The sequence below is a fragment of the Chanodichthys erythropterus genome, chromosome 6 (genome assembly GCF_024489055.1).
Source record: "Chanodichthys erythropterus isolate Z2021 chromosome 6, ASM2448905v1, whole genome shotgun sequence".
Classification (NCBI taxonomy): Eukaryota; Metazoa; Chordata; class Actinopteri; order Cypriniformes; family Xenocyprididae; genus Chanodichthys; species Chanodichthys erythropterus.
In genome coordinates, this window is record NC_090226.1 from 21,269,640 (window position 1) to 21,282,823 (window position 13,184).

A 13,184-nucleotide genomic window follows, 5' to 3' on the forward strand; every position below is an offset into this window, starting at 1 on the left:
GGGAATTAGTAATATTTTGTAATAGTTTCCCATTGGAACGTTTTATTAAGCACAGTACTAATTATGTATAGAGCAATTCAATACAAAATATTGAATCCAAAGTTGTTGTTTTTTTTAATTCAGTGCCACAAAAACAAGAGGCGTTACACCGTCATATTTATTAACAACATAAACACAAAAAAAGAATAAATAGGTTCAGTGCTTTTAAAACTCGCCGCAGCACTTTTTATTTTTTAATGTGTTACAAAAGCTTTATGTATATTTATTAGTCCTTTATAAAATTTAAAAAAAAAAAAAAAAAAAAAAAGGTTTTAAAAGAGCCCACATTTCTTTTTATGGAATTCATGCACTACTGAAAAAGGATGTAGGAAGCGTTGACCGATGACGAAAGCGAGGTCAAAGTTGACTCTGACTCCCAGTGAGCCGCAGTGAGAGAAATTCTCACCATGTCTGTCCAAACAGAAACAAAACAATGCTACGAACACGATCATCGGAAGATTTAAAATGTAAGTCTGTAATTTTTAGCAGTTTTAGCTGGCACAAACGTAAAGTCATATATTTGAATTACGATAGCAGGAAACTAGCTAGAGAGTGCTAACTATTGGGCTGTCTAACGTAGCTTTAAAGCTAACCGGCATCATTACATATTCTCCACACCACACTCATGAGATATCATATATATATATATATATATATATATATATATATATATATATATATATATATATATATATATGATAACAGATTTTTTTTTTAAATTAGGTTATTTTTGAAATTGTAAAAAGTATATGGTCTGCACAAGCCCTTTATTTGCCTATTCTGCAGTTTTACCACAGTGAGCTCCTGTCATGTAAGTACCTGATCCTCACTATGGATGAAAGCAGTCTGGAAGAAGCCATCAAGACCTACAGCGCTCAGCTTCAGCAGGTGGAGGTGGCATTATCTGCTGGTTTGGGCTCAGCGGAGCAGGCTGACCTGCTGAAGCTCAAGGAGGACCTGCAGCAGCTCATTGAGCTCACAGAATCCAGCCTGCTGTCTGTCAGAAAAAGCCAATTGCTGGCCTCTTTGGAGGAGCCCTCGACAAACCAAAACCCCACATCGGTTACCCAAGAAACGGCTTTGGATGATGAGTTTGCTGCTTTCAATGCAGAACTGTCAGGGATCTCTGCTGAGGTAAAACAAAACACTGAACCTGAAGAGGAAGAGGAAGATTTTCCACTTAGTGGAACTAAGGTATGTGCACCTTACCGTACCTCATGGGGAACCTTAGAGTACCATAACGCCATGGTGGTTTGCCCCGAAGAGCCAGAAGGAGAAGAGGCTCAAGTCCGGGTTCTTTACCTTCATCCCACAAACAAATCTATGAAACCCTGCGGCTTCTACCTTGAGGGAAAGTGCCGTTTCATGGACAACTGCAGGTGCTTTTTTCGTTTTTCTTTTTTTACATTTTTTATTTTCAAGTTTAATGTAAACTTGGTATGCAACTTGTGGAGGCAGTTTTGACTTCTTTTTTTTGACTGCCAAAGTTGAAAAGTTCCAAAAAAAAAAAAAATGGTTTTGAAAAACTTACACCGTACACCATTTTCAACAAAAGTTTAAATTAGCCTACATTGAGTAAAACGTAAAAATATGTTTTACTTACACATTTAATTCATGTGAGTTCACACATCTTAATCATTATTTTCATAAAACTTTTAAATATCTTCAAAGTCAAATTTATTTTTTTATAAATAATGCATATTTAAAAATAACCTACATTAATTAAATTTAAATATTAATTTATTTTCTATAAATATTTTTATAAATAATACTTTTACAATTATATAATACATTTATATTTTTATAAATCATACATTTAATAATTACTTTATTGGTAATTATTAGTAAATTTTAATTTCAAGGTATTATGATTACCATGCATTTAGTAATTACTTAAAAGTATTATTTTTTTCAATTAAAAATTTAATCATATTTTTAAGGTAAAAAGTATTTTTATCTATAAATGGCATGCATGTAATAATTACCTAAATAAAAAAAGTATTCTTTTTTCTTTCTAATTTTAAAAGAGTGTGTGTGTGTGTGTGTGTGTGTGTGTGTGTGTGTGTGTATATATATATATATATATATATATATATATATATATATATATATATATATATATATATATTATTATAAAATTCTTATATACCACATACATTTTAACAAACTAATTTAAACTGCCTTTTCATAAAAAGTTACCTGATATTTTAAGAAACACGTTGATCTTGACAAACTGTCATGACTAGTGTGTGTTTATCAGGTTCTCTCATGGTGAGGTGGTGTGTGTATCAGAGCTCAGAGACTTCCTGGAGGCTGACATCAGTAACATGGAGTCGGGCTCTGCGTGTTTGGCCAAGCATGAAGATGGCATCTGGTATCCAGCCAGAATATCAGGTACAATACTAGTTTTTTGACCACTAACAACAAAAATAAAAGGAAGAACAGATATTGCCACATTATATCATTTGTTTGTTTCCTTCCCCACAGTTTACAAAATAGAGAGAGAATCTTTATTGATCCCCAAGGGGAAATTTCATGGAAAATAGCCCCTTCAATTATAGACTGTACAGAAATGCAACAATACATTCACTCAATCTGGTAAAACAGTGCGAGACCTTAAAGGTTCTGCTTCTTTGTTTCCAGAGATTGAAGGTGGTTTTTACACAGTGAAATTTGACTCGCTGCTGTTGAAAGAGGCTGTGCTGGAGGCTGATGGGATCATTCCTCCTCTTCGTCAGGATGATGGTTCCTCCTCTTCCTCATCGGACTCTGAGGATGATACCGATCAGTGTGATGCCGGCTATGCTAAAGGTGCTAAAGCACAATCACACCATTACCTGGGATGTACATTACACACCAGAATGCACACAGTCTGGGGAAAATATATAAGAATCTCTGTCTAGGTTTTATTTCTCTGCAAAATCAAAATAAATAAATTATATTTTGCTTAAAAATAATGGTACTAAAATAGTAATTTCTTTATGGAAAATATAATTTCTAATTATGGATTGGATTTATTATTGTGAGATTTACCCATCTATCTACTCTGTTTCCATTTACTTTTTGCAGAATAATTTTTAAAATGTCAGCTCAATTTAAGGGTCAGATGAATTAACATTATCATGTCTACCTGCAGTTTAACAATTAATAGAGCAGATGTGCAGGTTGCTGGAATTCACTGCCCATACACAAATACAGATGCTTAGATTTCGAGCTCTTCAAAAAGGTTCACAGGGTATTGTTGAAATCAAGTTGACTTTGTATCTCATTACAGTAATATCATCAATGGAGGAGGATATGGCCCAGGTAAACCGTTCAGAGTTTTGCGGTTGGGAGGCTCACACACGTGGCATTGGCTCCAAGCTCTTGCTGAAAATGGGTTATGAGCTTGGTAAAGGTGGGTGACTATAACAGACGCCAGTCTAAAAGCCATCAGAACGGATATTTCTGTTTCGTTCATACATTTGTAGCAAGCAAGTGTCTCTTTGTATGCATAGGTTTGGGGAAAACCCTCTCTGGTCGTGTAGAGCCAGTTCAGGCAGTGGTTCTTCCCAAAGGCCGCTCATTGGACATATGTGCTGAGCTCACTCAGAGGAAGACTGCAGCCGCTATCGCTAAGAATAACCCAGCCTCACGTAAACCGAAGGCTAAACAGAGGAAGAGGAAGGCCTCCACATCAACACGCCACAATGTTTTTGATTTCCTGAACTCTAAGCTTGGTGGTGGAGCTCAGCCTGCATCTCATTCATCAAGCTCATCCGTCACTGGTGCAGAGGCCTACAGGGGCGGAAAGAGCATTAAACGTTCACTGAATGTTCGTCTGTTCCAGGCCACGGAGAAAGTCGCTCAAGTGGAAAGGGAGATCCAGCAACTCACTAAGTCTCTTAGTAAACGAAATGGAAGGTATGCTTTCCTCATTTTCTTTTGCACTCTGACAATTTTTTATCTTTTTCTTTCCATAATCCCTTCTTTTCTCAATATTACTCTTACCAGTGTTGCGAGAGCAGTTCAACTGCTGTCTGCTCTTTTGAAAATTTTAAGCTGATTGGGGATATATGGACATACAAATTATTTTCCTCGTTTCAAATGAACAAATCATATAGTTTAAATTTAGATAATTCCAAATCACCATATTTATATAATTCAGTTGAGTGATTAACAGCAGCATTAAACTGAATTTAAATAATTTAAATGAGTTGTCCGAACTAACCGATTGGATGAATCTGACTTTTTGACGACTTATTTTTTTAATTTAAACCATTTACAGGGTTAGTTCACCCAAAATTGTTTAAATTTCTGTCATTAATTACTCGTCCTCATGTCATTCCACATCATCAACTCCACAACAAATACATAAATTTATCCACTAACCATTCAGAAACGTCCAGTTTCTGAGTCTCTCCATCAGTGTCCTACTCCGGTTTGAACAATATAAGGCTGAACACCGTTACTGACAATCATCGTTTTTGCTGCATGAGATTCTCCAGCTTTGTTGTTGTTGAGCAATCGAAGCATGAGCTGTTAAAGCTCCGCCCTCTTCTGGAAGGGGGGCCGGGAGCAGCAGCTCATTTGCATTTAAAGGGACACACAAAAACGGCGTGTTTTTGCTCACACCCAAATAGGGGCAAATTTGACAAGCTATAGTAAATGATTTGTGGGGTATTTTGAGCTGAAACTTCACAGACACATTCTGGAGACACCAGAGACTTATATTACATCTTGTAAAAGGGGCATGATAGAAAATCTAACGAACCAATTTGATGAGTCAGACTTTTTAATAACTCATGTCTTTCATTTAACCATTTAAATGAGTTGTCTGAACAAACTGGGTGAATAGATATTGATAAATATACGAATATTGAATGAATTCGAGAAATAAACTCAAACAGTTGTACAATTAAAATGAATCAGACATTTTAGTAAGAGAATTTTTGGAGAGCATGTTTGATTACCTCTGTTTGCTCTGCCGTAAAGCTGCTCATACAATACATATTTCCAAAAATTGTAAAAACTGCTGTTAATTAGCCATTGTCATGCTACTGAAAAAGTGAAGTTAGCCGTATTGCTGCTTTTAGTTTTTTTACTCCCCAACACTGTTATTTTTGTCTCTTTCTCAGTTTCTTGAAGTCTTTCCTTCCTCTCTGTCCTCAGGGATGCTACAGTGGTCAGTCGATTAGAAGAGAAGCTCAATGCTTCCCGCAAGTTGCTGGAGCAGCTGAAGGCTCAGGAACAGTCCATCCAGAGAGAGCAAAAGAAAGCAGACACGCACAAGAAAATGACCGAATTCTGACATCTGTTTTTTTTTTTTTATACTGTTATTTGGCATTTTGTTTAGTGTGTTTAAACATTAATCGGGTATTAAAAAATTCTACATAATGAATGTGTGAAATGTATTTTTATGTTCATTGCCCATTAGAATCTTGGTCTCTAATATCAGATGTCACATAAAGAATGGCATGTGAAATTCAAATTCTGATTCATTGATTTTTTTTTTTTTTTTTTCAATGTTAATTTTAAGGATTCAGTCCATTTGGATGCACAACTATAAACAATGTGGTTCATGTAAGTTTCTGGAGAGTTAAATTTTCTGGGTGTAAAACTGAAAGCTTAAGCCACAATAAAAGGACAGTATTTTTGTTAAAAACTATTAATCCATCTAAAATGTCGGTCAGTAATGCTGATTAATGGATCAGACACCACAGTAAGCCTTCATAGAGAAATCCCTTGTGAAAGAGACTAAACACTATTACACTATATTTTATAATACTAACTTTGGTAAGAGCAGCAATTCTTTTTTTTTTTTCTTCACATAGGGATAATAACTGCAACTAGCGGTGAGCCTTTAGACTCCGTAAAAAATTTTAAATACATAATTTAATAATATTATTATTTGCCATTTCTAATGTTAAAGCATTTCTAAGCACGTAATCATTCACGTAGGCTGTTGTCAACAGATTGACTCCAAGGTCCCTTTAAATGGGGCTTTTCTGAAATGTTACTTTTAATTTTCTTGCAGCATGAATCTGTTCTATATTCGTAGATGATAGTTTATTTGCCAAATAAGAAATTTACGACGAGCAATATTTACTGTAACGGTAACCGTTAATACAGAATATCGAGTTTGCGGCTGTTCCCATGGGAACAGAATGTGAGTTGGCCTACACACCGATGCGCTGAGATTTGATCCCAGGTAGGACAAATTTACTCAACTAAATACATATCATATGTATTTATTTTTTAAAAAATGTTGAATGCTTATTTTTCTTCACCAATCTAGCAAAACAACAGCGTTGTTATCTTTTTGTCTGACTCGTCAACAAACGTTCCTATTGTTCTTTGTATCCGAGCAATAGGCCTATACACACTTTACTTTCTATCCTACTGAGTAACTTATGTTAAGTATAAACCGAAAATGGCAATAGAACATATTTGTATTAATGTGCTTTAAAACATACGTGTGCTTTTACGTTATTTTAATGTGCTCCTGTGGACTGTCGCTTGCACAATTTAAATTATTTTAGATATTATCAATTTTCTCTCAAAACTGTAGACCTAAATAGGCTAATTAAAAAGTAGTCGTGGAAGTTTTATTTTACTTTTAGTAATGCAGTATTATGTGGTCAGTTTAAACTGATCTGTGTTCATTAGACAGTTTATTCATGCTGCCACTATTTATTTATTTTTTGGTCAGAAGATGGGCTTGAAGAAGACTTCCTCACAAGTTCACTGTGCAATCAGTGATAGGCCTATCTCAAACTGACTTCACCATGTCATCACCCAAGAGAGAACCTCAAGGAAATGTCTTTACAGGACCTGCGATTACCCAAAGCAAAAGAGAAAACAGGCCTGACTGCTCATCAGATTGCAGTTTTGATCTTATAGCCTCTCAGCCTCGACTGCTAAGTCGTCAATCTCTTATTGCCACACCAGCTTTTAAGCGTGAACCCTCACCTTTTCGCGCCCTCAGTTTCAGGACCTTGTCTCCACCACAAAATGATCTGTCTGTTGTTAAACTACCTCAGCTGGTATCGCAGATGGGCACTGGACTGGCAGTCAGAGAGACTGTGTGGAACGAAGGACCCCGTTTTGTGACACCTGTCAAAGAAACCTGTCAGCCCTCAATTGTCGGACACTTCAGGTAAATTGACTATTGCCAACTTATTCCATTCATTCACTTATTCTCTGTTTTGCTTTAAAGATTGTAAATAGCTTGTCTGTTTTTCCAAGTGTTGAACATGAGAAGCCTGAAGACCCAAAGGAAAAGACTAAAACAGGGAAAGAGTGCAAACCCAAACCACTCACTGGAACTGAGGTAGTTGAGATACTAGCCAAGAAAAAGCATCTGGGGGAACGTGAATTTTACTATTTGAAGGCTTCTGAAGATGGTCCTTACAGGTGCCAGTCATAGTTATTTTATATAATAATTTACTTGCAGTACAATATTTCACTTTTATACATACAGTATATGTAAAAAAAATGATATGCTCTTTTTCAGGCCATATGACTTGAGAGTGGTCTCTCGCAGTGCAGCAGACGCAGATTACTACACCTTCTCCCCCACAACTGTAATACATATGCAGGATGGCTTCTGTGTTGAACTCAGGACCCTGGGAGAGTGGTATCGAGAGTCTGTGCTTTGGGGAGCTGTGAGAAACATCCCATTTTTCAGAGATTATTTACTGCGCAAGACCTTCAAACGGTGACTTAACTTTAGTCTTAATGTTCTATTAACTTTGGAATGTCTGATTATACAGACCTTTATACAAGCAGTTATCTACTTGACAACTTTTTCAGATGGCACAGAAATGTACACAAGGTTACTGTCGAACGCAGGATTGACTGCTTTCCATCTCAGCTGCTGACAGCAGTGCCCCAGTTCAGAGATGCCTTATTACAAATCTCCAGGTTTTTGTCCCCCAAGACATGTTAAAAGCGAAATTGAAATTAAAGATTTGTGTTGCTATAAATATTTACATTTTGTTTTTCTCAAGCCTTTTATTTTTTCCTAGATTAATTGAGGAGCTAAAGCAAGTCACTTGGCTGCCACAGGATGATTTAAGGACTTACACACTCTTAGATTTCCAAAGCGCACTCCTGAAAAAGAATCAGACGGCTCAAGTTTCTTTACGTAGTTTCCTACATTGCCGTGCTGCAATACTTGATATGGTATGGTATAACGGTTGCATTTCACTAATTTACTCTTCCTCAAAACTTCTAGGACTTTCTTCCTTTTGTGGAATGCAAAAGGAGTTACTTAGCAGAATGTTCAAGTTGCTCTTTTCCATACAATTTTAGTTGAATATTGACCAATGTTGTTGAATATTGTCATGCCTTTACATGGAAGACAGAAAGTCACACAGGTTCAGAATGACACATTTTTGGGTCATCTATCTGGGTTAGTTCACCAAACAATGAAAATTCTGTCATCATTTACTCACCTTCATATTGTTCTAAGCCTGTAAGACTTTTTTTCATCTTTGGAACACAACTGAAGATATTTTTAATGAAATCTAAAATGAATGTAAACAGACAGGACAAAAAATTGGATATTGTCAAAAGATCAGATCTGTGCATTAATATTTGCTGTGTAAATGCAGCCTTAGAAATTTCTGTCCCTTTCCATTGACAGTCTATGCAACTACCACTTTGATGCTTCAAAAAGTTCATGAAGAGACTGTAAACTAATCCATATGAATTGAGTGGTTCAGTCCAAATTTTCTGAGCTCTCAATCGATTTCTATGATGACCATATATTTAATTTAAGCTTTTATTCACATTATATTTACATTCATCAACGCACATCAGTTATGGTAAATGGTGACTAAGCATGCTTGCTTGACACACGAGAACCAATGAGGTTCATTCTTGTGTGTTACGCAGCACGTTTGAGCTTTCGCAAGAACCAATGAGGTTTGTTCTCGCACGTCAATCAAGTACGGTTGAGCGTCTGTTTTTGTGTGCTGATCAATGTTAAAGGATTAGTCCACTTTCAAATAAAATTTTCCTGATAATTTACACACCCCCATGGTCATCCAAGATGTTCATATCTTTCTTTCTTCAGTCGAAAAGAAATTAAGGTTTTTGATGAAAACATGTCGTATGCCTTCCCTATTCTACTTATGGAATGAACGCGGCGCCAGTTTAGTTTTTTTTTCTGTAAGTAGAATAGGGAAGGCGTAAGACATATAGCATAAGCTTTTTGAAGAATACGGAAAGCGGAAGCATGTGCAAGGTGATCATTTGTGTTTATAAATCATATACAGTTGTTTTTTTTTTTTTTTAAATGACCGATCGTTTCACTAGATAAGACCCTTATTCCTCGCCTGGTATCATTTAAAGCTATTTGAAGCTGCACTGAAACTGTAATTTTGACCTTCAACCTTTGGAGGCCACTGAAGTCCACTATAATGGTGCACTAGATGCAACTTGCGCGAATAAATCACGCTATTCGCTCGTAGTTGGACGCTTGAACATTTTGAGTTTACTCGCTTCATTCGCGCGTGAAATTCATTTCACAACTGACCACAGACTGTAAAAAAATATGGACGTAGTGTCCGTGACATCACCCGTAGATAGCAGTTTTGATGCGTAAATGAGGCCGCGGCTGCGCTTCACCGCACGTCACTCCCGGATAACTGAAAATGGGCAAAAAGGCGGGGAGTTGGTTTGAGCTGATGTGATTGGTTGCTGAAACCACGCCCGCCTAGCTCGACGTGACCACGTTAGCAAGCAAAGGAGCTATCTATCTAGATACTATCTAAATTATTAATGAAGATAAGTTTTATCATCAGAAAGTTCTAAAGGTTTACTGTCAATCTACGGTGTTTTTTTTAAGATATAGATGCTCCAACACCAGTAATTTGTGTTGGGTGTGCAAATAACAACATGGAACATCAAATGGGACTTCATACCTTTATAATAGAGATTGTGAGATGAATCCAATCTGTGGCACTTGGGTAAAATATAAATGTCCATTGCAAAACAAAAAACTACTTTTTGTCCATTAAATATTGATATATTATCCATTTTTTGCATAACATTTCTGCTGAATGATCTGCTCTCTGTCATCGTTCTTAAAGAAATAATGCAATCTGAGCAGTGTTTATGTTGTAAAACTGTATACGATCGTATCTAACAAACAAATGAGCCTGTGTCCAAAGTATATTTTTTCAAAATAGTGCAGCAGTTTTAGTTATAATATCCAAGCAGTGCTGTCAGAGTTGTATATCCTCCTGGTATTGTCATTGTAGTAAATCTCACAAACAAAACTTTTAGCCAATGCCACGATCCAACAACGTGTGTTCTGTTTCTTCCGCATGCATGCACATCTATACAGACACACATCTGTCTCGAATATTATGCAGCAAGCCATATTTTATAATTGTATAAAATAATCTAACACAAATACGGCTCGAATTAGCTGAGGCTCACAGACAGCAGCGGCATCTACTTGTCACTCAAGTGACCACGCCCTTAATTATGCAGAACTTTAAGGCTTAATATAATTTAAAAGAATGAGTTGTCATGAAGGGCAAAATTAGCAGTATAGACCAAAACCACAATTTGAACCAACTTGTAAACATGTTTTTTTCTGCTGTAAATTTGGCCAATTTAACATGGGACTCAATGAGATTCTGCTCTCTTTTGGAGCCTGTCCCTAGTGGCCAGTCGATGAATCGCAGTTTAAGTCACTTCCGTATTGGCTTCACGAGAGACTGGGGGAGGTTGCTGCTTGCAACAGACACGAATTTGTGTCATGAGAGGGGTTCTCCCGCTCCTTTATGTGTTCCAGACTCTTCCACTTCTTTCTGCACACTTCCTCTGAATAAACACAACTTGTCAGCGGGGAAATAGTTGTAAATTACAGCGAATAAGCATAATTGGTCGGCTTTAGCAAGCTTGTAGTCTCAATATGTATATTTATATAGCTCAAATTTAGTAAAGACCGTTTTTTACAACTTGCCAGATTGTCCAACCTCCTCACTCACTTTCTTTCAAGCAAGATCCTTTTTATTCCTGTTTCTATAAAAGTATGAAGATGTACAGCGACAATGATTTTGTCCTCCATGTTGTTTCGGATTTGTTGTTTCGCTATGTCACGTCACTACTAGAGCAAGCTCCTGATTGGTTAACGCGGATTTTTCAACTTGCGTGTTTCGCGCAAACACCCGAAACGCTCAATTCGCGCCGCATCACTCGCACCACAGGATGTCTATTCGCGCCTTTGCATTGACTTAACATGTAAATCACTCACGCTCAACACTTCATTCGCGTCTAGTGTGAACACACCATAAGGAGAATAATCCTGGAATGTTTTCATCCAATAATTTCTTTTCGACTGAAGAAAGAAAGACATGAACATCTTGGATGACATGGGGGTGAGTAAATTATCAGAAGAATTTTATTTGAAAGAGAACTAATCCTTTAATATGTGAATAAAAGCCTGAATTCAATGTTCATCATAAAAAGCGATTTGAGTCTCTTCTGATAATTTGGACTAAACCACTCAATTCATATGGATTAGTTTTACAATCTCTTTAAGAACTTTTAGATGCTTCAAAGTGGTAGTTGCATGGACTGTCAATGGTGGGACAGAAATCTTTCGCATTTCATTAAAAAATATCATCATTTGTGTTCCGAAGATGAACAAAAGTTTTACAGGTTTGAAAGGACATGAGGGTGAGTAAATAATGACAGAATTTTCATTATTGGGTGAACAAACCCTTTAATGTCAATAAATATACAGTGTACTTAACATCATCATCTACTTGCAGGTGAAGGATAGGAGTTACCAAGCACATCAGGAGCTCCAAATGAAAGTGGAACAAACAAAGCTCTACAAGAGCAGTCCATCCCTATACCTTCAGCTCACATACTTTAGAAACCTACAGAAAGAACTCAGTAAGACAGAGCAAGCCATACAGTCGCTGGGAAACCTCGCTGCTCTAGCTGACCACATGACTGTTCAAAACCTTGTCACCATCTCAAAGCGTGAGATCACAGCATTCCTAACCAATGTTTTAAAAGTATGGGACACGGTTTTAAGTCTTAATTTGATTTGAGAAATAAAGTCTGTTTTTTATGTACTATAGGAATTCATTTTCTCCTTTACAAATGTTTTCTTTTTTAAACCTTTCAGAGAGAACGGGAGCAACAGGGTGGTCTCTTCCAGGCAGAGATTATATTCGGAGCAGATGATCAGCTTGCAGTTTTTCCTCCATTGCACTTGTTTCAAGAGGTTTTGCTTGGAGCGGTGTTATCAGTAGCAGACTCTGTCCTGCAGGTGAGAAGTCACCAGCTGGTCAAAGAAAAATGCTATAAACTCAAATTTTATAATTATAATTTCTCATTCAGCAGATGTTTTTCATAGCTATTCATAAGAATGTTTCAGTAATAATATTTTATCTGTAACATTTGTGCTAGCAGTGTTAGTCCTTTTATTAGTATTATTTATAAGTCTACTGCTATACAATTAAGGATTCTTTTTTCACCACATTGATGTATTGACAAGTATACCCATGTAAAAAAGAAGTACTGAATGTGATCTTTTCGTACAGTTAATTGACATAAATAGGAATTGCAATTCAATGAAAATGTATTGTAGTTTAAATTTATATCATATGCAATTAGCTGAACTTATAGTGTTTTTGACCCACTTAAATAGGACATAAGCACGGTATAAGCACATCTCTATATGTCAGTTCATAATTACCCATATGAAATATGCTTAAAGGGTACTGCCAAATATACTGACATTTAAGGCAGTGGATCTCAACCTTTTTGACTTCAAGGTCCCCCCATTGTCCATAACAATATTTGAGTATTTTTTATTTAGGTCACCATGATTTTGCCAAGTAAGACATGTTCCTGGATCAACATATTTTGTTGATCCTGGAACAACATTCCTGTCTGAAAATTTAGTTTTAACCCTATTCCTACCCATAACTGATCCCTAAAATCAGAGGGGAAAGATAGGTGAATAACATTGATCTAGAAGCACCTAACCCTGGTTGCAAGCCAACAAAGATGTTGATCCAGGAACATCTCTTACTTGGCAAAATCACAGTGACCTAATTTTGATTAATATATTATCTGAAAGTACAGTTTTTTTAAATACTTTTTTTTTTATACAATTAGGACACTTC

The 13,184-nt window shown here is 36.4% G+C and overlaps 2 protein-coding genes across 2 annotated transcripts in view; both read left to right on the forward strand.

The window, feature by feature from the left end:
* Positions 1-408: 408 nt before the first annotated feature.
* zgpat (zinc finger, CCCH-type with G patch domain) lies at positions 409-5,557 on the forward strand. The gene is made up of 7 exons (XM_067387375.1): positions 409-506; positions 826-1,418; positions 2,300-2,433; positions 2,683-2,850; positions 3,314-3,436; positions 3,537-3,942; positions 5,191-5,557. The coding sequence occupies exons 2-7, from the start codon at positions 871-873 to the stop codon at positions 5,327-5,329; spliced, it is 1,518 nt and encodes a 505-aa protein (XP_067243476.1). The 5' UTR covers positions 409-506; positions 826-870; the 3' UTR covers positions 5,330-5,557.
* A 499-nt stretch (positions 5,558-6,056) lies between these two features.
* The window catches only part of LOC137021264 (dynein heavy chain domain-containing protein 1-like), a 37,608-nt gene continuing 30,480 nt past the window's right edge, over positions 6,057-13,184 (forward strand). Inside the window, exons 1-9 of the mRNA XM_067387544.1 lie at positions 6,057-6,075; positions 6,193-6,229; positions 7,007-7,177; positions 7,267-7,434; positions 7,535-7,738; positions 7,834-7,944; positions 8,049-8,205; positions 11,814-12,065; positions 12,179-12,322. Coding sequence (XP_067243645.1) covers positions 6,057-6,075; positions 6,193-6,229; positions 7,007-7,177; positions 7,267-7,434; positions 7,535-7,738; positions 7,834-7,944; positions 8,049-8,205; positions 11,814-12,065; positions 12,179-12,322 — 1,263 coding nt within the window. The remainder of the gene's footprint in view (positions 6,076-6,192; positions 6,230-7,006; positions 7,178-7,266; positions 7,435-7,534; positions 7,739-7,833; positions 7,945-8,048; positions 8,206-11,813; positions 12,066-12,178; positions 12,323-13,184) is intronic.